This window comes from Gasterosteus aculeatus, chromosome 13 (assembly GCF_964276395.1).
Source record: "Gasterosteus aculeatus chromosome 13, fGasAcu3.hap1.1, whole genome shotgun sequence".
NCBI lineage: Eukaryota > Metazoa > Chordata > Actinopteri > Perciformes > Gasterosteidae > Gasterosteus > Gasterosteus aculeatus.
Window position 1 is genome coordinate 22,620,810 of NC_135701.1, and position 26,430 is coordinate 22,647,239.

Below are 26,430 nucleotides of genomic sequence, written 5' to 3' on the forward strand. Positions count from 1 at the left end.
ACATGTAGAAGAAGACCAGGAGACAAAGAGGGACGTGCACGGGTCCTCTAAACCATCTGGTCCAAACTACAGCATCCAGTCTGTTGTCATAGCAACTCTTTACAAGGTGGAAGGATTGTTCCACTGATGCTTTTTATCCTGAAAGACTCTTGTTTGAGCAGTGAGGAGGATTCTGTTCACGATGACCTTTGACCCTGTGAACGCAGCTCAGACTGAGACTCAGTCAACCAGTCAGACTGCATACTTTGAAGTGAGGACACACCTTCTCTGATTAAAGATAAGAAGCTTTAACAAGCTGCAACACTTCACTCCGTCTGATGGAAGCTGAAGTGAAGCACGAAGCTCCTTTTCTACACGGACCTGCTGAGGACAGAAGAGAGCTGCTCACTGAGGAACTTCATGTCTACAAGTTCAGTAAGTGGAGCTGTGATTGGTTGAATGACATCATTGATGGTTGTGAACGTGTGATTGTTTAAAGCTGGGAAACAAGGCGATGATGTGAGCAGGCAGAGAGAAGCTGCTGTTAGTCTGAATGATGACACTGTGATGAAGAAGAGGAGCTCAGTCTGATCTGGGGTCTGTGAGGACTGTTACTGATGAGGAGGGGAAGGTAGCAGACGGAGGGGCACTAGGACCCAGCAGGGACCACAGAGCTCACCTGGGCCTTTGTTCCTGAAACACACCTGAGAGACGCTCTGTTTGTTCTCACCTGCTGATTCAGTCCTTTAAGTCCACAAAGCTTCATGTTCATTTCTTCATCTGCTTTAAACACATTTAGTCACTTTTTATAGTGTTTGAATGTGTTTGTGTTTTCTTTAGTGTTCAGTTTTTCTCTCATTGATCAACAGGTTGTAGTCGACCAGCTGCTACAACTCAGTTGAGGAGAAAAACAGCTTGTACATTTGTCACTGTATGTGCAATAAGATGTGATTGAGCAATTTATTCCACTAGTTTAATGTGTTGGAAAGCTTAATGGAACCATGGATAACATGCAGGAATGCCAAAGTCCAGAGAGAACGAGTTCTTCACATTTATACTTTTCTGTATTTGAGGTCTTTTCGTTTTCAATTGTAGATTTTGTATTTCAAATCTTATTTTCCCACTTTTGACCCTGACATGGCTTATGGGCGTGGCATTAAGGTGCGTCCAATCACGAGGGACACATTAACAAGCTACAATCTGACATTGATTCATGGTCTTATTCTGTCATTTATAGGGTCCAAAACAGCTCGCTTAGCAGAACTTTGTCAATGGTGTAAATTATCTTGCTGCCAATCTGGTGTATAGAAGGTGTGGATTCATAATTACCACAGTGCCTACGCTTCCTGAAGGCAACACGGTTGAGTTTTCAGCCTTCTTTGTTAAGCTGTCACTCATGATGACACGCCCCCTGAGCCATAACAGAGAGCATTTTTTTGAACCTAAAAATATAAGAACCTAAAGATAAAAAAAGATGTAAGGTAATGTTACGTCCCTTGACTGATGTCTAGGGACGTCGGGGAATAACAAATGAAAATAAACTATAAAAGAAGGAATTTTTACCCAAGAGAGAGATTTATTTCACGAAACTCTCCTTATCAGGTTCAAACTCAAAATCATACTGTCCAACAGTAGAAGCAAATAATTACCAGCACACACACACTAAGTTGCACACCTCCCTGGCTTCCAGGCCCGCTCGGTAAGGGGTTTCACCTGGTAGTGCCAGTCATGATGCCGAGAGAGAGAGAGTGAGAGATTTTTTTTTTTTAATTTATTTTACATATTCAAAACTTTGCTAATGTGTTAAAAGTCACAGGTTTCCTTGCTTTGTTTTTAATAAACAAATGCCATAAAAACAGGAGCAAACACCAATTCATTTTTTTCAACTGAGCACACAACATCATTAAAACACCAACGTTGTTTAAAAGTGTCTACGTCTCCAATGTGTTTATAAAAGCGGAACTCTAGCCAGAGCCTGGCCCTGATGTTCACCAGCCACACTGCTCTGGCCTCCTGCCCCTCTCTGCCCTTCACTCTGGCCTTCCTACCTAAATAAATTGTCATTTTGGCTTCCCCTGAAAGATAGTTGAGGAGCTGCCATTTTTCTTTTTCTGCTTTCTTGTAGGCAGCTCCCAGGATACAAATCTTTTCTGTAAAAAACACATTAAAAAGACTAAAAACCGATGTTAAAAGAGAAGAAACTCGCAAGTCTCTTGCGCTCAGTAAAAACATGATAAATAGTCTCTCGGAGGTCACAGAAGGGGCATCTGCTCAGAACAGTGGGATTAATAACAGAAATAAAAGCGTTGGAGGCGACAGCACCGTGTAAAATTCTCCACTGGAGGTCGGCAGTCCGTTTCTTGGGGGGAGGTTTGTATAAAATCCTCCACTGTGGGGCCATTTGGTCCCAGTCTGTTGGACAAACAGCACCCCTTTTGGCACCTAGTGTAGACCCCCCCCAAAAAAATCCACCATTTTCTTCTGTAAGTTGGCAAGGAAGCCTGAGGGAGGGTCCAGGCAGGTGAGACTTTGGTTGTTTAAAACCAAAATTCTACCTGAGGAGATAAAGAGCCGATTCTTTAAAATACATTTGAGGGAGCAGCCGTTTCCTCAGTTCTTTCTGTGACCCCCTCCCAGTTCTTCTGGACGATGTTCTCTTGTGCCAGATAAATCCCCAGGTATTTAAAACCATCTTTCCTCCACACTGGGCTTTGGGGACGAATTGGGAGGCTGCCACGCCATTCACCGACAGCGAGGGCTTCACTTTTCTTCCAGTTCACCCTCGCTGCCGATGCCTTACTAAAACTTTTCACGACGTTATTTAAAAGGTCTGCATCACTCTGGTCATTAATAAAAACAACAACGTTGTCGGCATACGCTGATAAAATCATTCTTCTACTAAAACCAGGTACAACTGGGCCCTCCAGGCTAGAGTGTATTTTGCCGAGAAGGGGTTCCAGTGAGACAGAGCACAACCCTGCCGGACTCCTCTATACACTCTAAAAGGAGCACACAGACTGCCGTTTTCTTCAGCAGACTCTCAACCTCGCTGTACAACACTTTGATCTTAGATATGAAACCAGCGCTGAACCCAAACTTCCCAATGACCATCCAGAGGAAGTTGTGCTCAACGCGGTCAAAAGCCTTTTCCTGGTCTAGAGAAATCAGACCAGTATTAATACCCAACGAGCTGGAAACCTCCAAAACATCTCGAATGAGGTAGATATTGTCTAACAAGGACCTGCCGGGCACACAGTAGGTCTGGTCCCGATGCATGATCTGCTCCATAAATTCTCTCAGCCTGCAGGGAAAGACCTTGGACAGAAGCTTGTAATCCACGCACAGTAGAGACACAGGACACCAGTTGCTGATGTCCTGCAGGTTCCCCTTTTTTGGCAGTAGTGTTATCACCGCTCTGCGGCAGGACATCGGTATGGAGGCCAGACTTTCATTAAAAACCTCCACCCGTAACAGTGAAAAATGATAATCCATCCATCTTTGCACACGGGGTCACGAGGGGGCTGGAGTCCATCCAGCCAACTTCAGGTGATAGACAGGGTTCATCCTGGACTGGTCACCAGCCAATCACAGGGCTACACAGAGACACACAACCATTCACACTCACATTCACACTCCTACGGGCAAATTAGAGTCACCCATCAACCTGATCCCCAGAGCATGTCTCTGGACTGTGGGAGGAAGCCAGAGAGAACCGAAGCAGACACGGGGAGAACATGCAGACTCCACACAGAAAGGCCACTGGGCGGAGTGGAACCCAGGACCTTCTTGCTGTAAGGCGACAGTGCTGACCACCACGCCACCGTGCTGCCCTGAAGAATGATAATGAATATTTTATCCATTATTTTAAGCAAAAGAGTGGTGATCTAGTCGAGTGTTTTGCTCTCAGTGAGGAGGAACAAGCAGTTTTGCCGTTTTCAATTTTCAAGATCAAATCTCAAATTTTACAGTTCAATTCGCCTTTTCAAAATCAGTTCAGAGTTCAGAAAAGGACTTTCCTTTATTTGGCTCCATATACTTACCGCTTCTTGATTATCTGATAATTGATTGATTTTGTTTGATAAATGACACTGCATCACTGTTGTTGCAGGTGAAGCTCTGAACTGCCTTCAAACTTCGCCAATATTCACAGATTCATCCAACTTGTGTCCACCAAGAGAACGCTGACTTCATCAGAGGTGCTTAGAAAGAGGAAGAATTCTATTGTGTATCCAAACTAATTAACTCCATCTTTAAAACACGCTGCGGTTTGTTTTTTAAATGCAGAGCTGTAAATGTTCTCTATGTTGATATTTATTTGTGTGTCTTTAAAAAGGACAGATGGAGAAAGTCAAGAAGGACATCCTCAAAACTTTAGAGCAGCTCAAGGAGGAGGACTTCCAACGGTTCAAGTGGTACCTGAAGAATGATTCAAGCCCAGAAGACCCCCGATCAATCCCACCCTGTGACCTGCAGAACGCAGACAGGATGAAGACAGTGGACCTGATGGTGCGGTGCTACCACACAGACTCTGTTCAGGTGGCCGTGAAGGTTTTGGAAGAAATGCAAATGAACGATCTGGCTGAAAAATTATCCAAAACGAACTCTACGGGTAAGTTGCTAAAAAGAGGAAGAAAGACAGCAGATGTGTACGATAAAGATACAACAGAACAGAAGAATCTCATTAGCATGTTTGGTCACATGCAAGTATGATCACTAAATACCTGACATTAGATTATTAACGTCAATAACCTTCTTAATAAATGTTATTAATAGTGGGGCACCACCCTGGGAGGAGGGATCAAAAACAAAACTATAAATCGAGTCTCGTAATTGGTGTAAATTCAACATGAGGTACTGTTCGACATTAACAGTGTAGGTTTGAATTAGAGCACAGACAAATGTACAAAGTAATCACAGAAAACATCTTGTTTCAGGCAAACCAAATCCCGTGGGAGGAGATGGAGGTCAAGGTGAAGACTTTTCCTACAACCGTCTAAATATTGACACTTAAATTATTTCCATTTCATAGTTCTCAATTGTGAAGTTCTCACAGTCAGTATTCTGGGAAGCTTCAGATAGACATGCAGCAAAGTAAAACCAATAGCTTAATCCAAGGAAAATATCATACCATTAAAGTAAAGCACCTGTCATCTATTTCTTTGTTTATTCAGTGATTATCACCAACTGTCAACATGAACTCAAATCCAACCTGAAGAAGAAGTTCCAGTGTGTGTTTGAGGGGATCGCTAAAGCAGGAACCACAACCTCTCTGAATGAGATCTACACAGAGCTCTACATCACAGAGGGAGGGACTGCAGAGGTCAATAAAGAACATGAGGTCAGACAGATTGAAACAGCATCCAGGAAACCAGCCAAACCAGAAACAACCATCAGACAAGAAGACATCTTCAAAGCCTCAGCTGGAAGGAAGAAACCAATCAGAACATTGATGACTAAGGGAGTAGCTGGCATTGGGAAAACAGTCTTAACACAGAAGTTCACACTGGACTGGGCTGAAGACAAACACAACCAGCACATACAGTTCATATTTCCATTCACCTTCAAAGAGCTGAATGTGCAGAGAGAGAAGAAATACAGCTTGGTGGGACTTGTTCATCACTTCTTCAGTGAAACCAAAGCAGCAGGAATCTGCAGGTTTGAGAAGTTCCAGGTTCTACTTATCTTTGACGGTCTGGATGAGTGTCGACTTCCTCTGGACTTCCTCAACAATGAGATCCTGACTGATGTCACAGAGATCTCCTCAGTGGATGTGCTCCTCACAAACCTCATCAGTGGGAAGCTGCTTCCCTCTGCTCGCCTCTGGATAACCACACGACCTGCAGCAGCCAATCAGATCCCTCCTGAGTGTGTTGGCATGGTGACAGAGGTCAGAGGGTTCACCGACCCCCAGAAGGAGGAGTACTTCAGGAAGAGGTTCAGCGATAAGGAGCAGGCCAGCAGGATCATCTCTCACATCAAGGCCTCACGAAGCCTCCACATCATGTGCCACATCCCAGTCTTCTGCTGGATCAGTGCTACAGTTCTGGAGGAAGAGTTGAACACCAGAGAGGGAGGAGAGCTGCCCAAGACCCTGACTGAGATGTACATCCTCTTCCTGGTGGTTCAGTCCATAGTAAAGAAGGTCAAATATGATGGAGGAGCTGAGACGGATCCACACTGGAGTCCAGAGAGCAGGAAGATGATCGAGTCTCTGGGAAAACTGGCCTTTGATCAGCTGCAGAAAGGCAACCTGATCTTCTATGAATCCGACCTGACAGAGTGTGGCATCGATATCAGAGCAGCCTCAGTGTACTCAGGAGTGTTCACTCAGATATTTAGAGAGAAGAGAGGATTGTACCAGGACAAGGTGTTCTGCTTCATCCATCTGAGTGTTCAGGAGTTTCTGGCGGCTCTTTATGTCCATCTGACCTTCTTCAGCTCTGGTGTCAATCTGCTGTCAGAAGAACAAACCTCCCTGTTGTGTAAAGTCTCTAAAGACAAACCTGAACCATTGCGTCTCTACCAGAGTGCTGTGGACAAGGCCTTAGAGAGTCCTAATGGACACCTGGACTTGTTCCTCCGCTTCCTCTTGGGTCTTTCCCTGGAGACCATTCAGAGTATCCTACAAGGTCTGCTGACAGAGACAGGAAGTCACTCACAGACCAATCAGGAGACAGTCCAGTACATCAAGAAGAAGATCAGTAAGAATGTGTCTCCAGAGAAAAGCATCAACCTGTTCCACTGTCTGAATGAACTGAATGATGGTTCTCTCGTGGAGGAGATCCAACAGTCCCTTAGTTCAGGACGTCTCTCCACAGATAAACTGTCTCCTGCTCAGTGGTCAGCTCTGGTCTTCATCTTACTGTCATCAGAAGAAGATCTGGAGGTGTTTGAGCTGAAGAAATACTCTGCTTCAGAGAAGGCTCTTCTGAGGATGCTGCCAGTGGTCAAAGCCTCCAACAAAGCTCTGTAAGTACAGAGAGTAAGATTCCTACATCAGAAATGAAATATGCTGCTATCTGTTCTCCTTATTCAGGCTTTGTGATGTTTTGTTTGATATAATTAATGAATGAAAAGGAGAAAAGCATAGGTAGGAAAGAGACTGAAGACTTTAACGTGTGTCTCTACAGTGACGATCTGCTGACAGTTTGATGGTTGTTTATTTCTGATTCAGAAAGAAAACATGAAATCAGAAGATGAAGATTAATTTATCTTTTACACTCACTTGGTTCTCTTTGTTTATCTTTCTTTGAAACAAGTCAGATTGAGGATAGAGAAGCCTAAGTTTGTATTTTACCAACTACCAACATTAAATATTCCTGCCTCATCCTGATATTGATACTACAGTACTTCATGTTAACAGCAGACAAAATCAACTGATGTTTTCCTCTTCCTCTCTTCTGTACAAAAAGAACAACTGTAAAAACTCTTACTGAACAAATGTTGTTTGCTCATAATGATTTTATTTTAGTTCAAACTCATTATCAAAGATCTTTTTTTTTAACACAAATGTTCTTTCTTCTTGTTGATTGTTGCCTCTTCAGGCTGAGTGGCTGTAACCTCTCAGAGAGAAGCTGTGAAGTTCTGTCCTCAGTCCTCAGCTCCCAGTCCTCTAGTCTGAGAGAGCTGGATCTGAGTAACAACAACCTGCAGGATTCAGGAGTAAAGCTGCTGTCTGCTGGGCTGGAGAGTCCACACTGTGAACTGGAGACTCTCAGGTCAGGAATCAATTAATGGGACTTTGTTTACATCAATGGTACATTTCTGACTTTCATAAGATTCTTTCTGCTTGCATAGTTCAAATACGTATTACATTACATTACATGTCATTTAGCTGACGCTTTTATCCAAAGCGACTTACAATTGCCGTGCATTTCAACCATAAGGATACAAACTCAAAAGAACAAGAAACAAGAAAGTGCAATTTCATCAAATAAGCCAATTTACAATTTGCTATAGATAAGAACCATTATACGTACAATTTAAGTGCTACAGTTTGTTAGTTTGTTTGTTAGTGTTTTAGTGGAGGCAGAGTCTGAAGAGGTGTGTCTTTAGTCTGAAGATGTAAATTCACAGCATGGTACGTGAGCACCAATGTTTTGAACTGGATTCGGGCAGCCACCGGTACCAGTGAAGAGAGCGGAGGAGTGGAGGAGTGTGGGAGAATTTAGGAAGGTTAAAGATCACTCGAGCTGCTGCATTCTGGATGAGCTGCAGAGGTGGAATGGTGGTAGCAGGAGACCTGCAGGAGAGAGTTACAGTAGTCCAGGAGGGAGATGACAAGAGCCTGAATCAGTACCTTCTGAGTGAGAAGAGGACGTGTTCTCCTGATGTTGTAGAGCGAGTATCTACAGGATCATGGTGTCGCAGTGATGTTGGGAGTCAGGGAGAGTTGTCTGTCGAGTGTCACGCTGAGATTCCTGCAGTCAAAGTGGGCATTAACACAGAGTTGCCAAAGTTGACCGCCAAGTCCTGGGTTAGAGAATCGTATGCCACAAAGAGAAGTAGTTCAGTCTTGTCGGGGTTGATTTTCAGATGGTGAGCAGATCCACTGAGAGATGTCAGTTAGACAGGCAGAGATCCGAGTGAGGGAAGGAGAGAATTAGTTGGGTGTCATCAGATTAGCTGTGGTAGGAGAAGCCATGCGAGCGAATGACAGCGCCGAGAGAGTTGGTGTAGAGCGAGAAGAGAAGGGGACCCAGGACGGAACCCTGAGGAACTCCAGTGTTAAGAGGACAAGAGACACAGATCCTCTCCAGGTTACCCGGTAGGTGCGGCCGTCGAGGTAGGACGAGAGAAGAGAGAGAGAGCAGAGCCTGAGACACCAAGTTCCTGAAGGGAGGAAATAAGGATCTGGTGGTTGACTGTGTCAAATGCAGCAGAGAGGTCCAGAAGGATGAGGACAGAGGAGAGAGAGGCGGCTCTAGCAGTGTGGAGTTGCTCTGAGACAGCAAGGAGAGCAGTCTCTGTGGAACGGCCTTGAAGCCTGACTGGTGGGGGTCAAGGAGGTTGTTGGAGATAGGAGGAGAGTTAGTTAAAGATCGCACGTTCAAGAGTTTTGGACAAAAAGGGAAGAAGAGAGACCGGTCTGTAGTTGTTTTCTTCAGAAGGGTTGAGGGTGGGTTTCTTCAGGAAAGGGTTAACTCTTGCCTCCTTCAGACATGTATTTTACCAAATATTTCCATAAACATTTGTTAGACTATATTTTCAATAAAATAGAAATATTGGAGATCGATCAGTAATGATATCAGATTGTTGATGTACATTAGTGGGCTTTTGGCTGTGTCTGGAAAACCAGTAAGTAACAATGGTAATATGACCTCTTACTAGCCGACAGTATTTCCGTTCTGCAGTGACCTCCCAGCCCTAAAGCTCCCTCCGATCACGTGACCTTTTGGTTGTTTTGTGTGTCTGCAGGCTGTCTGGTTGTCTGATCACAGAGAAAGGCTGTGCTTCTCTGGCCTCAGCTCTGAGCTCCAACCCCTCCCACCTGAGAGAGTTGGACCTGAGCTACAATCATCCAGGAGACTCAGGAGGGAAGCTGCTGTCCGCTGAACTGGAGGATCCTCACTGCAGACTGGAGACTCTCAGGTATGAAGAGGCCTGTCTGGTAGAGGAGGTCGAGTTGGAAACATTTTCTCTGTCACACTGTCAGCCTGGTTAATATGACCCTGACACACCTAGCTGACCTCAAACTACCAGGACCTCAAACTGGTTGTGTCCCACACCAGACCATCAATACATACAGAAGTAGTGAGGAACAGTAGCCAGGTGAGGCTATACAGGGAGGAAGGTGATGAAAGGCTTGTTTCTCTGGAGTCTTGTTTCCACTTTATAAGAGAGGACAGTGGTGTCTCCTGACACGTTGACGGCATCGTGGGTTATGAGTTAACGTCGTCAAGCCGCAGGTTTGTGGGCTCTTATCAAACAACGCTCTGATGTTTAGATGCTCATCATCTGCCTCAAGTGTGTGTTGTCCTTTAGTCCAGTAGTTATTATTAAAAGACAGTCAAAAAAACACCTGTTCAAACCGTCTAGATCAGGGCCCTGTTCCTCGTACGTGGCTAACTGAGTTAGCCGGATTATCTTCAGGATGAGATGACGCAGATTAGGCTTTCCGGTTCCCCGAAGCAGGTTTGTCTAAATCACCATAGCAACACATCGAAAACTTGAATCTGCTCCGGCGCAGGTTCATCTGAGCTGCTGGATTAGTTCATCACGCGACATCAGTTAGATGAACGTTTTATAGGGAGAGACTTCTATGACATCACAGAGACCCGTTATGACGTCACCATGACGTCCTGTACGAGCGCTGCAGATGCTGAGGACAAGGAATGATTTATTTACAAGAAGATTTCCCCGTTACGTTACGTGATGAACACCACACGCTGCAGCCGAGCGTCCACTGTCCCGCAGACTGTCTCATGTCTCACACATTGTCTCTCATTCTCTCACACATTGTCTCAAACTGTCCTGTCTGTACGGTGTTGCGATGCAGAGAACATCTGGAAAGCCGCTGCATGTCGTGCTCTTCGTAAAGTTCTGTTGGTTTATTTGTCGCTTAAATAAACTTCTGGATGTTCCACATTTCACTGCTTCAATTGATCAAATGACTGATTATGAACGATGGATTTGTAATGATTCTCACATACACACTCACACACATATAATAAACTGGATGATGATCTTCCATGAAGCCTCCTGCAAACAGACACATTTAAAGAAATATAAACTGTCTGATTAGAGTCACGAGGCACTTAAATGAGCCGTTACATTTTACCAACACGCATAACGTTAACTTGTGTGTGATACTTTGTCGGGCTTGTAGCCTTGCAGGGGGTCGCTGTCAGTTGTTGCCATGATTATATTCATTTTATTTTATTTTGTATCGCACAATATCGCAAATTAGCCTCATGTGTCTTTACAGTCTGTACACATGTGGCATCCTCTGTCCAGAAACCATCACAACATCACAGGAATGGTCATACAGAATGAACAACGTAAAATATGTATAATACGTTAAATTCATCCGACAGAAATGATTCAAATGAACATATTATCTCATCATATGTGTTCATGATCATCTCCTGCTCGTCAGCGGAGAAAAAAGACGCTCTTCCTTTAAGTTTATTTGTCGTTATACTGTTAAAAAATCCTGGTTTCGGTGATCGACTCTTCCGCCTTCTGATGTAAGACGATTATCCTGATGATTGACATCTGGTTCAACTAAAACTAGCTCCTAGTTTTGGTTGTGCAGCTCATTTCCTGTTTGGTTCAGTGTCCGTATTTCCAGCAGCAGCTGTTTTTATCAAACATGCTGTGATGAAGCCACAGTTCACTGCTGAGCAGCAAACCGCAGACACACTGAGTCAGAGACCAGATGGGGAACATAGAGGAACATTCAGAAGCTAGAGACACAGATATTCCCCTCAGGAGGTGGTGGAGACCAAAACCAGAGCTAAAAGAGAGAGAATAGTGGACTTCCATTGACCAGGTGACACAAAGACTCCTGATGAACCATCATGTTGATGTAGACCTGCTGGATGTGGAAGCACCTGGTTGATCTCATGTTAGACAGAACTACTTTAGAAGATGATCACATGTTACATGTTGTATTTACACTGAACCACAAGTGGACAAAGAAATCACTTGAAGCAGGTTTAAACATTTGATTCACTGACTGCTGAAGGAAACTGAGTGAAATGGAAGATGATGGTCAGTATAATACTGATAATAATAGATGATGAATAATGAACATCATGAGCTGTGGTCATCAGCCAATCAGAAGAAGCTCCACTGCAGTAGAAGAAGAGGTGGTCCATGTGGACATGAAGGACAAAGCTGTGTGTATGAGAGTGATGTAATGTCCATGTCTCCATGCTGCTCTGACCCCCCCTCCTCCTTTCAGGGTGGAGCCTGCTGGAGTCCGATGGTTGAGACCAGGTCTGAGGAAGTGTAAGTGTGCTTTGAGTTTGATTCATGAAGATTCAACCATCTTCACACTGACATTACTCATTCACCTCTGTGATGTCATCATCAAAGTCTTAATAGATGAACACATGATTAATAACTGCAGCTGTATTGTGTCTTGTTCTCTCATCAGATTCCTGTGAACTCACAATCGACACAAACACAGTAAACAGAAGACTCAAACTGTCTGACAACAACAGGAAGGTGACATATATGTGGAAGGAGGAGGAGGAGGGCGATGAGGAGGATGATGAGGAGGATGAGGACGATGAGGAGGAGAATGAGGAGGACGATGAGGATGAGAATGAGGAGGAGGACGATGAGGAGGAGGATGAGGATGAGGAGAATGATGAAGACGATGATAAGGAGGAGGATGAGGAGGATGAGGATGAGAATGATGAAGAGGAGGACGATGAGGAGGATGAGGGCGATGAGGATGAGGACGATGAGGATGAGGATAAGGAGGAGGAGGATGAGGACGATGAGGACGATGAGGATGAGGACGATGAGGAGGAGAATGAGGAGGAGGAGGAGGGGGTAGAGGATGACGACGATGAGGATGAGGATGAGGACGATGAAGATGAGGACGATGAGGACGTTGAGGAGGAGAATGAGGAGGACGATGAGGACAATGAGGATGAGAATGAGGATGAGGACGATGAGGAGGAGGAAGAGAACGATGAGGAGGAGGAGGAGGGGGAAGAGGATCAGTCATATCCTGATCATCCAGACAGATTTGACTTCAGGCCTCAGCTGCTGTGTAGAACTGGTCTGACTGGTCGCTGTTACTGGGAGGTCGAGTGGAGAGGAGTAGTTGATGTATCAGTGAGTTACAGAGGAATCAGGAGGACAGGAGACAGTAATGACTGTTTATTTGGAAGGAATGATCACTCCTGGAGTTTGAGATGCTCTGATAAAGGTTACTATGTCCTTAACAATAAGACAGTAACACGCATCTCCTCCTCTTCCTCCTCCTCCTCTGGTAGAGTAGCAGTGTATGTGGACTGTCCTGTTGGCTCTCTGTCCTTCTTCAGAGTCTCCTCTGACACACTGATCCACCTCCACACCTTCAACACAACATTCACTGAACCTCTTTATCCTGGCTTTGCTTTCTGGTCCAGTCCTGGTTCCTCAGTGTCTCTGTGTTCTCTGCAGGAGGGAGAGTCTCCTCCTGGTGCCTTTTTTAAGTAAAATAATTGAAAAAGCGTTTTTTCAATAGCTAAACTACTTCTTGGGGCGCAAATAATGTTTTTGATGCCTTCCAGTCAGGCTTTCGACAGCACCACAGTACAGAAACTGCTCTTGATTTTCAACGAGATCCACTTAAACACAGACAATGGCAGAATTTTTGTTTTAGTATTACTGGATCTCAGCGCAGCATTTGACACAGACGACCATTACATACTACTGGATAAACTAATCAACGGGGTGGGACTCTGTGGCACAGCACTTAACTGGTTTGAATCCTACTTGAAAGACCGAAAATACTTGTATCTGTAGCTAATTACACATCAGAGCTGAAGAAAATGGTGTTCCCCAAGGTTCAACACTGGGGCCTCTTCTGTTTAACATCTACATGCTGTTGCATCTACATGCAGAAAGTGTTGTGTAGCAGACTCTACAAATACAACAAAATGATTGGACATGAGACCCTGTAGGAATATAACGGGTGTTCTTTTTAATGGACGTTGCATGAGACAAACAATACCCAGCATCCAGTGCCGGTTCCGTTTTCAATATGGATGCCCCGTAGGAATAAACTTAATATCAATACTGTTAGGGATTTAAGCCAGAAGTGCACCCCTAGTCAGGAAATTATAGTACGTGTAATAATGTTTAGTGTTAGAATTATAGTTTGTGTGATGTTAGATATTAGTTATTACATTAACATGTTAGATGAAGTGAATGCAATTTCAATCAAACACAATTCATAGTCATTTAAATCATATAAACACTGTACACATTAACATTCTGTCACAATGTGATGTTAAAACCTGGGGACGGATGCCAATTGCCGTTCTTTATGGATTTCTCCCAATTTTATCCCCAAAAAGGGTTTTTTGGGAGTTTTTTCTCCTGTCAGGTAATAAAATGAACAACTTATTTCAAGGCAGCCGACTGAGGCAAATGTCTTGAGAATTGAACCACATGAACTGTTTTAGATCTTATGATGAAGTGTGATGAACGGTGATCATTAGTGATGGGTTGTTGTAATTAAAGTGTACTAGTTATAAGATGAAAACTTAAACGATGTATGCTTTGTTGGGTTCACTCATTGGGGCATAAAGCCACAGTATCTACATTGAGTGCATTGGAATTTGAGGGACAGCTAGGACAGAGAGGTTTCAGGTTACAGCTGCAGCTTCACACCTCGACGTGAAGGGGACAATGGAGGAGGTGACCCTTTGGAGAAGAGGCCAATGACATTCAAATGCACCAAAGAAGACACACCTCAAGAGGTTTCAAAGGACCATGGCGGGGAAAAGACTGTTAGAACTTCTCCTGCAGCCGCGTTGATAAGTCACTTCAGACTTGCTCAGAGGATTCTCTATTTCGCGAAATATTCCACTGTTCGCTTAGTATTTCACTTTGTAATTGTAATCCCTAATACGTTGTTCAGTTATTAAATAACTTTTGATTTTTGAATTTAAACGAATTGACTCATTCGTGTCCTCGTTTCCGGCCGGGACGAGAACAAAGGATTGAGTCCTCCCTCGAGAGCTTCCGAAACCTTAACAGTTGGCGCCCAACGTGGGGCTCTCGTTGGGGGAAGGCATTGCTGAGAGGTTTGACTGCAAGTACCACGGGTACAAACAAGGTAAAACAAACTTTTTCATGAATTCTGTGATAGGTGGTTTAGGAAGATTTAGAGTGGTGCTGGCAGTCGGCCATGAGGCAAGGCCTTAGATGCTAAAGACTAAAGGCTAGTACATTAATGACTTGGGTGAATATAATAAGCTGATATTGAATAACAGTGGGGACATACTTTTGCAAAGTGAATGCGAATGGGAGCCGGCTTTTAGAAATTCCAAACACGCGCGTTTGGTGCGTTCAGGTACACACTTAGAGCGTTAGAAAAATCCAGGCGGCGAACTGGTCTGCTGAGACATAAAGACCAGCAGGATAAAATCATAGAAGTAGACCCGTATGGGATTGGTTAGGGGGTTCGCATGAGGTGTGACGATGCGCATGTTGTCCACTAGGTTTCCCACAATAATTACGGCGTCTTTAGAGAAGACTCTTCTCTTCATTTCCCCTCTCTGTGCATAAAGTCCTTCACAATTAGGTATTGCAGGATTTAATAGATTGGGGGGGGGGAGCTTGCTCTACGGGATTGGCTTACGCGAAATCCAGCGGCGACTGGTTGAGTTTATGGTTAAGGTAATCCAGCGGCGACTGGTTAAGGTAATCCAGCGGCGACTGGTTAAGGTAATCCAGCGGCGACTGGTGGAGGTTATAGTAAAGGAGAAATCCAGCATCGACTGGTAAGATCTGCTTAACATTTTCCACTCCCTAGAAATCCTATGAATTAGGTATATAGGTTGTCTAGAAGGGGGTGGGTGGCGGATATGCGCTTTAGTGTAAATGATAGTGTATATACATCTGAATGCTGGTGTGAGTGTGAGTGAGTGTTAGTACGTGGTGCGTGAGTGTTTGAGTTGCGGGGTGCATGTGCTTGATTGATGAATAGATGTTCCGAATTATGTTTACTACGTGTATGTGATTGTTTAACAGTGTATATATATGTATAGAATCCGAACTGGAGACTGATCATCTCCGGCGTCGGGTTGTAAAACCATAGCATATTAAGGTGTTGGTGAGTAGTCCAACCCGGACCACGTGGGCTGCCTTGCTAGCGGCTAACGGGGTCTCATTGGTAATTCCACTGGGGAAATAGCGGGGCTTGCGGGGTGCTGATAGCTTGACCACGTTGTGGGTTAGCAGTTAGCTTGAGCCCATTGTTCTTTGCTACGCCGGCACACAGCGTTTTACGATCCATGTGCTGAGGTGTGAGGCACTTCCTCTTTGGTAGTTCTGTGTTCGATCTTCAGCTATCGGCTGAACAGCGCCACATTTGGTTGGAGTAAGTGCACATCGTGGGGGGGAAGCCCCTGAGTGTGCCATCTGGTGGATGTAGAGGGAATTACAAGAGGGGGGAGTTCAATTTCCTCACTTGCTCCGTGTTCGGACGTTGACTTTGATGCACATTTGCCTTTACTAACTAGGATAGTGTAAAGATTGATAAGACAACTTGACGGATATCTGGATTGGTGTTGACGTTTATTTGAAACATTAAAGTGCTGTAATGTCACGTTGAATTTGGTTTGTACTATAGTTCTGCATCGATTTTGGATTGAAATTGGAGATTGAGCTAATTTTGATGTGGCGCATTTGTGGACCTGTTATGAATTGTTTGATTTCGATCCCTAATGTTTAGCTGAAACCAGATTGACTGTCATTGCATTGTCTCTGGGTTGGGGGTGGATCATTGTTTATATTGTGGTATAATCTCGGGCGACATTTGTGGGGGAGTGCTTCTGCTATACTTGATACCTGATACCTGATTAATATTGCCGGCAGTTTGACCGTATCATCATAACTTTGATTAATTTTGTAACCTTGATTAATAATTTGGAGTAATTCATTTTTAGACATCAAGATTAACTTTATTGAAGTTTAATTTTTAGACTTTTGAATTTTGAATGAAGATTGAGTTTTGATTTGAGATATAATTAATTCTTTCTCTTTTTACTCTGTACAATTGTAATCATAGTCTTTTGCATTGATCATTGATTATACTAATTTTTACAGTTCCGTGATTGATTTGATTTTGAGGTTAGAGGTACTGATAAGTTGATTTAACTTAGTGGTCTAACAGGATAATTTTAGTAAATTACACAGCAGTTATTGAACTGATTTGATGTTGTAAATTGCCCTCCTTACTTTTTAGATTTGGTTATTTGTTTTACTGTGTCGATTCTGGTCGATAGTTCAATTTGACATTTCCTCGGACAGCTGCTAGGGGTGACTTAGTTTGGGTTTTTCTTACAGTTAGTGACAGAGTAACACCTGGGACAGAAGGGACAGCATAGCGGTTGTTTAGAGTATTCCAGGTTGCATGATGGCTGCGCTTACGACTCAGGAACTGCTTGGCAGGGCCAGAGAGGAGGAAGCAGGTAGCTGTGAACATGGCCGTAAAACACCAAGTGAATACCAGGAGGCCGCAGAGGAGCTGTATATTACTTCAGGACTCCTGACTATCAAAATACACGTGCAGAGGACCCATCCAAACAACGACAAAGAAGGAGAGGTTGCTGATGGAGGATGTCATCACAATAGACATTGTATCCTGGTGAAGAAGACTCCAGAACGCTATGCAGACTATATTCTCCCTATAAGAAATGAGCCACCTGCAGCCTCCCCTGTCCCACAGTGCCCACTACTGAGAAAAGCCAACGGTCAGAGCGAGTTTGTGCCCTGGAGTCATCGGGACATGGAAGCGCTGGAGAAGGGACTGCCGCCATTGGGAGAAGGAGCTAACCCATGGATCCTGCTCTTTGAAAAATACACAATAGAAGATAAGTTGGGTCTTGGAGATATGAGAGCCTTAATAGCCCGTCTAGAGGGAACAGTCAACCTAAGAGCCTTAGAAGCAAGAGCGGGAACCACCAACCAAGAGGATGAGGCTCCATTTGATAAGGTCAGAGGAGTATTTTGGGCCACAATGCGAAACATCTGGCCTACAAAGCCAAGTATGTCCATCCTGATGGGTCTGAGTATGAAACAAGGTGAAGACATCTCTCAATATGTGAGGAGAGCAGAAACAGAATGGCATTTGGCCACAGGAGAAAGACACGACAATAACAAATCTACTGCAGTAACCTGGCGACACACTGTGCAGCAAGGCTTGCCCCAGGCTGTTCAAACAGCGTTGGAGGGAGTAGTGGGACTGGACGACATGGATGAAAGCACATGGAGAGACCATCTAACCCACTTATACAAAATACAGAGAGCTGCGGAGACAAGGAGGCAAGAAGAACTGGGGACGATGACGCATCGACTCCTGAAGATCCAACTGGCAGCAGCAGATGCAGAAGCAACGAAAAAACAGAGAGTCAGGAAACAACTGTCGGTGAGAGATGAACAACCTCAATACCCTGTTCCTCCAGAAGCCACATATCCAACCGTAGGTCCAGCAGTGAGAAACCAATTGAGAGGATACCAGCGACCACCAAAGTACAGAGGGAGAGACAGAGGCCGTGAATCTAACCGAGGGAGTGGATACTACCAAGGAGGGTATGGGGTTGATGTGTGTTTTATATGTGGGCAGGTGGGACATTGGTCAAGAACGTGTCCAGTGAAATATGAAGGGAACACACGGTCAAATGCTCCTCCAGGAAGGTTTCCCAACTCACTGCAGTCCAGGCAGAACCAGAGGTTGGGCACACCCCAGCCTCAATCTCCCCATATGTGGTGACCACAGCAACAGATACCACTTGCTTTGATGGAGACAAAGCAGACGAGCCCTAAACAACTAACTGGTGACACACCGACCCCCGCCGCTTTCCAACAGCTCAGATAAGCACCCTCGGCCTCCACGGTTTACGACTCACATTCCAGGAAGAGGAGACTAGAGATTATGGACTGCTGAGAGTGTCAGCTGAAACTAGACTTAAACCCGTAGGGAAGATTGATTAAAAAAAGGAAATCAGACATTGAAATTAAGATACAAGGTTGTGTAAGATTTAAATGAGGAATGAAGGTGATAAGGAATTGGGGGAGTTGTTGTATATATTGTCGATTTTTTGGATTAATGTTTGTAGTTTTTCGAGTTTCCTCCTGAATTCAGAGATGGGCGGTAAATTGTTGAGTGCTGCTATTGAGTGTATAGTGCACGATACACTTGATACAGTATCTTGATGATTGAAGCAAATGTCTGATCAAAGGAACATTTATAGCACCAGTACACGAAATATGGAAATTTGTTACAGACGGTCATCCTGTAATGTTCAGAAAGTAGTACACCCTTACATTTGGATACGCTAACCATGAGAGGTTAGTGATCTATCAGTAATGAATGAATGGATTGGATCAAGCTGAGCATGAGCTGAGTTTGTGTTTGCAGGTAACAGACACGTCTCCCACCCTCTGCTTTGCTTTTGGGCTGAAGAGCAATAAAAGTGGAGATTAACACTGGAGGGGGGTCTGGAACAGATGGGTCTGATGCTAAGTTGATTTATTATCTCCTGATACTTTTTTGGGATCAGGGACTCACAATCTTCATTGTTGTTTTATGACCCTGAAGGGTTTGGAGAACCTTTTGTTTATATTACAGGGGTTTGGGGTTCACATTCTGATACATTGGTTGAAGTTTTAGAGACTGATACTGCAAATGCTCGACCACTTGTCAAAGTGGTCGCAAAGGTCAGCAAATTGACTATAATGATGGAGGCCTTCAGTGAGGCCATCGAATGGTTTATTTTAATGGGGAAGTGGTAAAAATGGGAAAACAGGTTGAAGAGTTATGCAGAAATGCATAGGTTTTCAAAGGTCATCATGACCGAGCAAACAGGCTGAAGGTAAAAGGAGAAGAAATTGACTGTGAGGGTGAGAATGTGAGGTAATATTTTTGTGTATACTTGGAATGAGCAGAATGCTTCGAGGTTAGAATGAACAAAGAGAACTTGGTTGGTCAATTAGTTGATGAAGACATGGAACAGTCATACACCATGAGGGTGAGACCTACAAGAAAAAACTCAAAGAGATCATTGAACGGGGACGCGAAGGCAATATTGGTGTTAATTTTTCATGAGTTGACTATGGGGGTCAATAATCAGTTATGTCGAAGATTCCAAATTTCTATATATGAATGGCTCCTCAAATCGGTTGGAAACAAGGCCGTTTGAGAAAGGCAATTTTCCAAAACAATGTGTAAATACTCTAGGAGCAGATAAAGATATGCAGAGGCATTCTTTACGTCAACGCATCACATTCTTCATTCAGCTGAGGCTCTAATCCAAAGTGACTTGCAGGAAGTGAATTTGAACAAGAGGGAACAAAACCAAAACAGCAAGAACAAAGAAGAGATTTCTCCTTCTAAGAAAGCAACATTTGTGAGTGTCATCCAGGTGCTAATTCTTCAGTTGTAGTAGTAGGTAGGTATGTGTGTTTATTATGTTCATTAGGGAACTCCTTCCACCATCAGGTGAACATCAGGAGTCGGGACAAATGATGACTTTGTTGGGAGTTTAGCTCCCAGTAGGAGAAACAATAGGCAGATGCTGAGATGGGAGTGAATTAGGGACGAGGATAGATTTCAAAGTGGATGCAGAGGTTGAAAGGGGATGGCGACTCATGGTCGAGGAGGGAGTGAGCAGACCTCCCTAAACCAACGACTGATAAGAGGAGGAATCCTGGGGAAGTGTCGGAGCCATAAAATCCATCCACAGGTTGTATTTCATCTCAGAGTCACCCAACAGGTTTAAGAATCACACACGGTTGGTATGGGGGGAATTATTTCACTATGATAAATTTACTGACACATTTTTCCTCGAATACATGTGCATGGCAATTGTTAACTATGTTTTGCTTTTCAGTTAGGAGCAGGCGACTCCAATGCGAGACGGTCCAGATCGGCAACGACACCCAGTAGAAACGGCGTTGTGGGGGTTTTACGACATTGTTAGATGAGCCAGGAGGTGGCCTGGGGTTGATTAGCATCACCAAAGGCTATGTGAAGGGATGCTTTTACACCTACCTCAACATGAGGGACTGGGGGAGAACAGAATACAACTAGAGTATCTGCCGATTTGGGAACATTATTGCATGCAGTGAAAAACAATCATAAGATTCCAACCAACAGAGATGTGTAGATGACATTGATTTAAGGTGTTAAGAAGAACATACAGTCGTTCTATCAATGAAACAACTCACAAATTGATTAGAATGGTTATAGGAAAACACTAGATGTTAGAGTTTAGCTACTCAAGTGGCATTTTTGGGATAACAGCAGACGATGGCCAACGCAGGAAGATCCAACCTGAACTTTTCTTCCTGGAACGAATGTCCGATTGGGGAATCTTGTCCTAATGGGACCTCCGGTTAGCAGAGCAGTCTGCTCACAGGAACTGAGGTGATCCGAGGTCCAAGGAGGGAGCGTGAAGCTTAATCACACGTCTAGGATGACAGCTACGTGTCATCTGACCAAACCGCTGACAACAACAGATGTTCCAACAGAGGAACATCAAGGAGGAGAAGTATAGGCACACACATACAACGAAGAAATCCACAAACACTGAGCTAATGTGACACACAATTTCCAGATTAGAGAAGGAACGGGAACTGCTGGGACACTTGATAAACACATATGATAAGAATGTTCAAACAAACATACGCCAACAATATTACAGTAACAGAACTTGAGGATTTTGAATTCGGAGCGGCTATTCGGTTGCAATGACCAAGCATCACCAAGATAAAACTAAGCAGCATTAGACACATTCACGGGGGAACATTTGGACAGAAGGAGGGGAGAGCGGTTTCGGCTTATCACAGTTCTAAATTAGATCCCATAGAACTAGGACAAGTAGGCTGCACCAGACATTTGGCCGGAATAGCTCGAGCGGTACAGAAGACTGCATACTTGGTAATGTGTCATCCTTTGAAAGTCCACACAGACCACGGTGTTGTAGCTTATCTAGACACACAAGCTTTCACTCTGACAGCTATGAGAGGGGCTAGGATATCTGGTATATTGACCCAGCCCCAACTCTCTTTCACATCAGAAGGTGTGAATATGACATCTGGATTGCCACCTACTGAGGGTGGTCATGACTGTGCAGAAGTAGCTAGGAAGGAGACGAAGGTGACGAACGCAGAGACAGCCGCCAGCCAAGGGAAGCAGGTTCCAGTCATACCGCCAGGAAGCCGGGTGTGGATTAAGGCCCATAAACGCAAGTGGAGTGATCCAAGGTGGACCGGTCCTTGGGAGATAGTATTGGCAACATCACACTCGGTAAAGGTGAAAGGTAAAGCGGGAGCCACTTGGCATCATCTCACACATTGTGCACCTGCTAAGGCACCAAGCCAGACCCTTGCGGAGACCCGATTAAATACCAGGCAAGTTAATTCAGAGCCAAAAGACACAGGAGGGAACAAAGCAGCAGAAAATGTCTCGCCCACAGCGTAAGTATCAGTTGGTAGTAGGGGGTTCAAGTTCAGCTCGGGGAAGTGCAGCTGTTCACACAGGTGACGATGACATGACGTCTGTAAGTGATCTATCCCATCCCAGTCGACAAGATGTTTCCTTACCACCTAACATCCAAGCAGCAATTGCTCTCACGTTGACATTCAAGGAAAATATAACTGCATCTGTTCAATTTGATTATTGTGATATTGCAGCCTGCGGAGTCCAAGACCTCAGGTTTTGGAGGTCGGACCAATACTTGTGTTCCACCACCAACCGATGTGGACCAGGAGTCAGGTTTGGTAAGCCAGTGGAGCAGTACGGCTGTGACTGCGAGGAGGCAGAATGGAAGTTCGCACACACTGGTAGATGGAAGTCATCCAAAACTGGTCCTAAACCTGGGCTGCAAACCCGTTTAACGATGCGGAAAAACCGATATCCAGATTTGGCTAAATGTGGGGGAGGGTTGTGCAATCCACTAATAATCACATTGGAAAATCCAGAATTGGGGGACAGTGGACTATACGTGTTGAAAGGAGGGACATACGATATTGAAAGCCCACAAGGGGTGTTTAAGATTGTTGTTAAACCCTCTGCTAACAAACAGGAATCCACTGCTGATCAGGTTGGAGCTGAAGCTGACACTTCTTGGAAGGGTGTGGTAAGACGGGAAACTGGATTCTCGGAGTCTAATCTATGGCTCCAATGGGTACAGTATACTGCCACAAACATGCACAGTACAGATTGTATAGTGTGTTCTCAACCTAGGCCTATGCCCACTCCTGTACGTTCCAGATTCAGACCAATAAGCCCTATATTCAAATGTATACTGGAGCTCTTTGTCCTGCAGACTCAGCCTGTCCACCATACTTGTCTAGAGTTCCAATGGGATTATCCGCCAGCTACCTTGAGCACGCCACCTCAATTTATGGTTCCAGATGGTACATTTGATTGCATAGTATCAGAGATTACGGGAGGGATAAAAGTAGGTGACATTGTAGGAGTAAACTGTACCACAGTTCAGTTTGCTAATGTCACTCGATATTCAAGTGTGTTGAATCAGACGATTTCCAGAGCCGACCTCTGGTGGTGGTGTGGAACTAAGGTTATTTATCCAACGCTGCCAGCTAATTGGACGGGTACTTGTGCATTAGTGCAGCTTATCATGCCATTCTATGTCTTTCCAGTGAAGGAGACCACATTTCAAGACTTGATTTCACCACATCCTCACGTCGCCAGGAGAGCGAAGAGATCCACTAGTCCTGCGGGCTCATTTGATAGTCATGTGTACTTAGATGCCATTGGGGTGCCCAGAGGGGTGCCTGATGAGTTTAAAGCCAGGAATCAAATTGCGAGCGGCATAGAATCCTTTTTCTTCTGGTGGGTGACAATCAATAAAAATGTAGACTGGATTAATTACATATACTACAACCAGCAGCGATTCATAAATTTCACCCGGGATGCCATAACAGGGCTCCACGAGCAGTTGGATAAGACTAGTTTGATGGCATGGCAAAATAGAATGGCACTGGACATGATCTTGGCAGAGAAGGGAGGAGTCTGTAGAATGTTTGGATCTGCCTGTTGTACTTTCATTCCCAATAATACAGCGCCTGACGGATCGGAGTCCAAAGCACTGGCTGGACTGACAGCTCGAACCAGCAGCTGGCAGACAACTAAGGCGACGACAATCCTCTCACCAACGGGTTTGTCAGTATTATAGCACAACGGAAAAGTGCATTCCTGTCTGCGTTAACCCTTCTTGTGTTACAGTCATGATCTAGTCCACTACGGATGAAGCTGCATCTCCTGCATCCTTGGATTCCTGCAGGGATTGATCGATATTGTGTTTAGTGAGACTAGTATACAGGGAAATCGGTAGCGAGTAGATGATGAGGGACAATCACTGTTGACGGATGTGACTGTATGATAATTTTTCTGTCTTTGAGAGATGCTCACAGTGAACTGTGAGCAAGGAGGGAATTGTTAGGGATTTAAGCCAGAAGTGCACCCCTAGTCAGGAAATTATAGTACGTGTAATAATGTTTAGTGTTAGAATTATAGTTTGTGTGATGTTAGATATTAGTTATTACATTAACATGTTAGATGAAGTGAATGCAATTTCAATCAAACACAATTCATAGTCATTTAAATCATATAAACACTGTACACATTAACATTCTGTCACAATGTGATGTTAAAACCTGGGGACGGATGCCAATTGCCGTTCTTTATGGATTTCTCCCAATTTTATCCCCAAAAAGGGTTTTTTGGGAGTTTTTTCTCCTGTCAGGTAATAAAATGAACAACTTATTTCAAGGCAGCCGACTGAGGCAAATGTCTTGAGAATTGAACCACATGAACTGTTTTAGATCTTATGATGAAGTGTGATGAACGGTGATCATTAGTGATGGGTTGTTGTAATTAAAGTGTACTAGTTATAAGATGAAAACTTAAACGATGTATGCTTTGTTGGGTTCACTCATTGGGGCATAAAGCCACAGTATCTACATTGAGTGCATTGGAATTTGAGGGACAGCTAGGACAGAGAGGTTTCAGGTTACAGCTGCAGCTTCACACCTCGACGTGAAGGGGACAATGGAGGAGGTGGCCCTTTGGAGAAGAGGCCAATGACATTCAAATGCACCAAAGAAGACACACCTCAAGAGGTTTCAAAGGACCATGGCGGGGAAAAGACTGTTAGAACTTCTCCTGCAGCCGCGTTGATAAGTCACTTCAGACTTGCTCAGAGGATTCTCTATTTCGCGAAATATTCCACTGTTCGCTTAGTATTTCACTTTGTAATTGTAATCCCTAATACGTTGTTCAGTTATTAAATAACTTTTGATTTTTGAATTTAAACGAATTGACTCATTCGTGTCCTCGTTTCCGGCCGGGACGAGAACAAAGGATTGAGTCCTCCCTCGAGAGCTTCCGAAACCTTAACAATACACAACAAAAAGCTGCAGCTCGAGTCCTCACTAGGACCAGGAAAGTGGATCACATCACTCCAGTTCTCTTACACTGGCTTCCTGTCAAACAAAGAATTGACTTCAAAATCCTGCTGCTAGTTTATAAAGCACTGAATGGTTTAGGGCCAAAGTACATTTCTGATCTGCTGATACCGTATGAACCGCCACGGACCCTTAGGTCGTCTGGGACGGGTCTACTTTCTCTTCCCAGAGTCAGAACTAAACATGGACAAGCAGCGCTTAGTTTCTCTGCTCCACACATCTGTAACAGAGTCCCTCAGCTCTTTTAAATTCAGATTCTGTTTGCTGCTGCCTTTAGTTGACCATTTCTGCAAGTCGGAATTCTTAAAGGCCTTCTTAAATTACATTACATACAATTTTATTCTATTTCAAATCTTTTGACGTCTTATTTTATACATTTAATGTATAACTGACTTTTTTCTCAACTGTTTGTAAATCACCTTGCTTTATGTTTGGATGTTTTTAATAGTTTTATGTGAAGCACTTTGAATTGCCTTGTTGTTGAAATGTGCCATACAAATAATATTGCCTTGCCATGCCTTTGTGGAGGACCATCCTCTCTGCTCACCACATAGTTCAGTTTGTAAACTTGCTGTAGATAAGAACCATTATAAGTCCAATGTAAGTGCTACAGTTAGTTAGTGTGTTAGTGGAGGTAGAGTCTGAAGAGGTGTGTCTTTAGTCTGAAGATGTGAAGGCTCTCTGTGGTCCTGATGTCTTCAGAGACCTGCTTCCACCATTTAGGAGCAGGACAGCAAAGAGTGGAGATCTAGTCGAGTGTTTTGCTCTCAGTGAGGAGGAACAAGCAGTTTATCACATGCAGAGCGGAGAGTGCGGGTCGGGATGTTGGGTTGGACCAGGTCCTGGATGTAAGCTGGACCCCATCCATTCACAGCATGGTACGTGAGCACCATGTTTAGAACTGGATGAGCCACCGGTACCAGTGAAGAGAGCGGAGGAGTGGAGGAGTGAGGGAGAACTTAGGAAGGTTAAAGACCAGTGGAGCTGCTGCATTCTGGATGAGCTGCAGAGGTGGAATGGTGGTAGCAGGAGACCTGCAGGAGGGAGTTACAGTAGTCCAGGAGGGAGACGACAAGAGCCTGAATCAGTACCTCCTCCTGAGTGAGAAGAGGACGTGTTCTCCTGATGTTGTAGAGCGAGTATCTACAGGATCGTGTTGTCAGTGATGTTGGGAGTCAGGGAGAGTCGGCTGTCGAGTGTGATGCCAAGGTTCCCAGCGGACTAGGGGGTTCGAGAGGGTTGGAGAAGATTTCTCACGTAAAATCATCAAAACAGGTAATT

The 26,430-nt window shown here is 44.3% G+C and overlaps 1 protein-coding gene across 3 annotated transcripts; it reads left to right on the forward strand.

The window, feature by feature from the left end:
• The first annotated feature begins 265 nt into the window (after positions 1–265).
• LOC144386260 (protein NLRC3-like) lies at positions 266–24,997 on the forward strand. Of its 3 annotated transcripts, none has more exons than XM_078086396.1 (10): positions 266–414; positions 4,088–4,175; positions 4,313–4,588; positions 4,914–4,949; positions 5,151–6,948; positions 7,524–7,697; positions 9,397–9,570; positions 11,888–11,934; positions 12,083–14,767; positions 21,735–24,997. In XM_078086396.1, exons 3-9 carry the CDS (start codon positions 4,318–4,320, stop codon positions 13,138–13,140), a joined length of 3,558 nt encoding a protein of 1,185 aa, XP_077942522.1. In that variant the 5' UTR covers positions 266–414; positions 4,088–4,175; positions 4,313–4,317; the 3' UTR covers positions 13,141–14,767; positions 21,735–24,997. The 3 variants fall into 3 exon arrangements, with proteins under 3 accessions (XP_077942522.1, XP_077942523.1, XP_077942521.1); XM_078086397.1 differs by having other exon boundaries at positions 4,318–4,588; XM_078086395.1 differs by lacking the exon at positions 4,088–4,175 and having other exon boundaries at positions 272–414.
• The last annotated feature ends 1,433 nt before the right edge of the window (positions 24,998–26,430 follow it).